Source organism: Penaeus monodon, chromosome 21, assembly GCF_015228065.2.
Source record: "Penaeus monodon isolate SGIC_2016 chromosome 21, NSTDA_Pmon_1, whole genome shotgun sequence".
NCBI classification, from domain to species: domain Eukaryota; kingdom Metazoa; phylum Arthropoda; class Malacostraca; order Decapoda; family Penaeidae; genus Penaeus; species Penaeus monodon.
Genome location: NC_051406.1, coordinates 12,772,172 through 12,772,666, shown reverse-complemented (window position 1 = coordinate 12,772,666; position 495 = coordinate 12,772,172). Strand labels below are relative to the sequence as shown.

Below are 495 nucleotides of genomic sequence, written 5' to 3'. Positions count from 1 at the left end.
ATGTATGTTCTTGTGGGTGAGTGGGTGTGGATTTGTGCACCCATATGTGCCTACGTATGCCTACGCCTAAGGGCTTTCTATTCACCTTCATGGCTGCCTGGATCTTCCCTGGAATGGAGAAGATATCGACGTTCTTGATGAGATCCCCGACGCTCTTGTAGCCGAAGAAGCTGAGGGCGCTGTTGAGCCAAGACCAGGCGCTGCTGTCCTGGAGGAGAGGCAGAGGGAGAGGGAGGGTCAGAGCTCCAGTGCGGAACATTGAAGTCAAAGGAAATCCGCTTGTTTCTATTTTTTTATCGTCCTTAAAAATATGCCTTTCGTTTCTCAAGCCACATCTGGCTATTTGCTTTTCTCATTACTTTTATTGTGTGTTTTATATTTGCCAAAAGAATCATTACGGATTTTTACAGACGCTAAAATAACATGAGGATATGTCAAATTCGAGTATCTTAAATTCCCTTTAACCTCCCTCTAATTTCAGAAACTTAAAATATC

General features: G+C 43.6%; 1 protein-coding gene across 1 annotated transcript in view; it reads right to left on the bottom strand.

Moving 5' to 3' along the window:
* LOC119586241 overlaps positions 1–495 on the bottom strand; it is a gene marked incomplete in the record, with an annotated part of 43,840 nt that overhangs the window by 4,389 nt on the left and 38,956 nt on the right. The window contains 1 exon segment of the mRNA XM_037934944.1: positions 86–208. Within this exon segment, the coding sequence (XP_037790872.1) occupies positions 86–208 (123 nt within the window).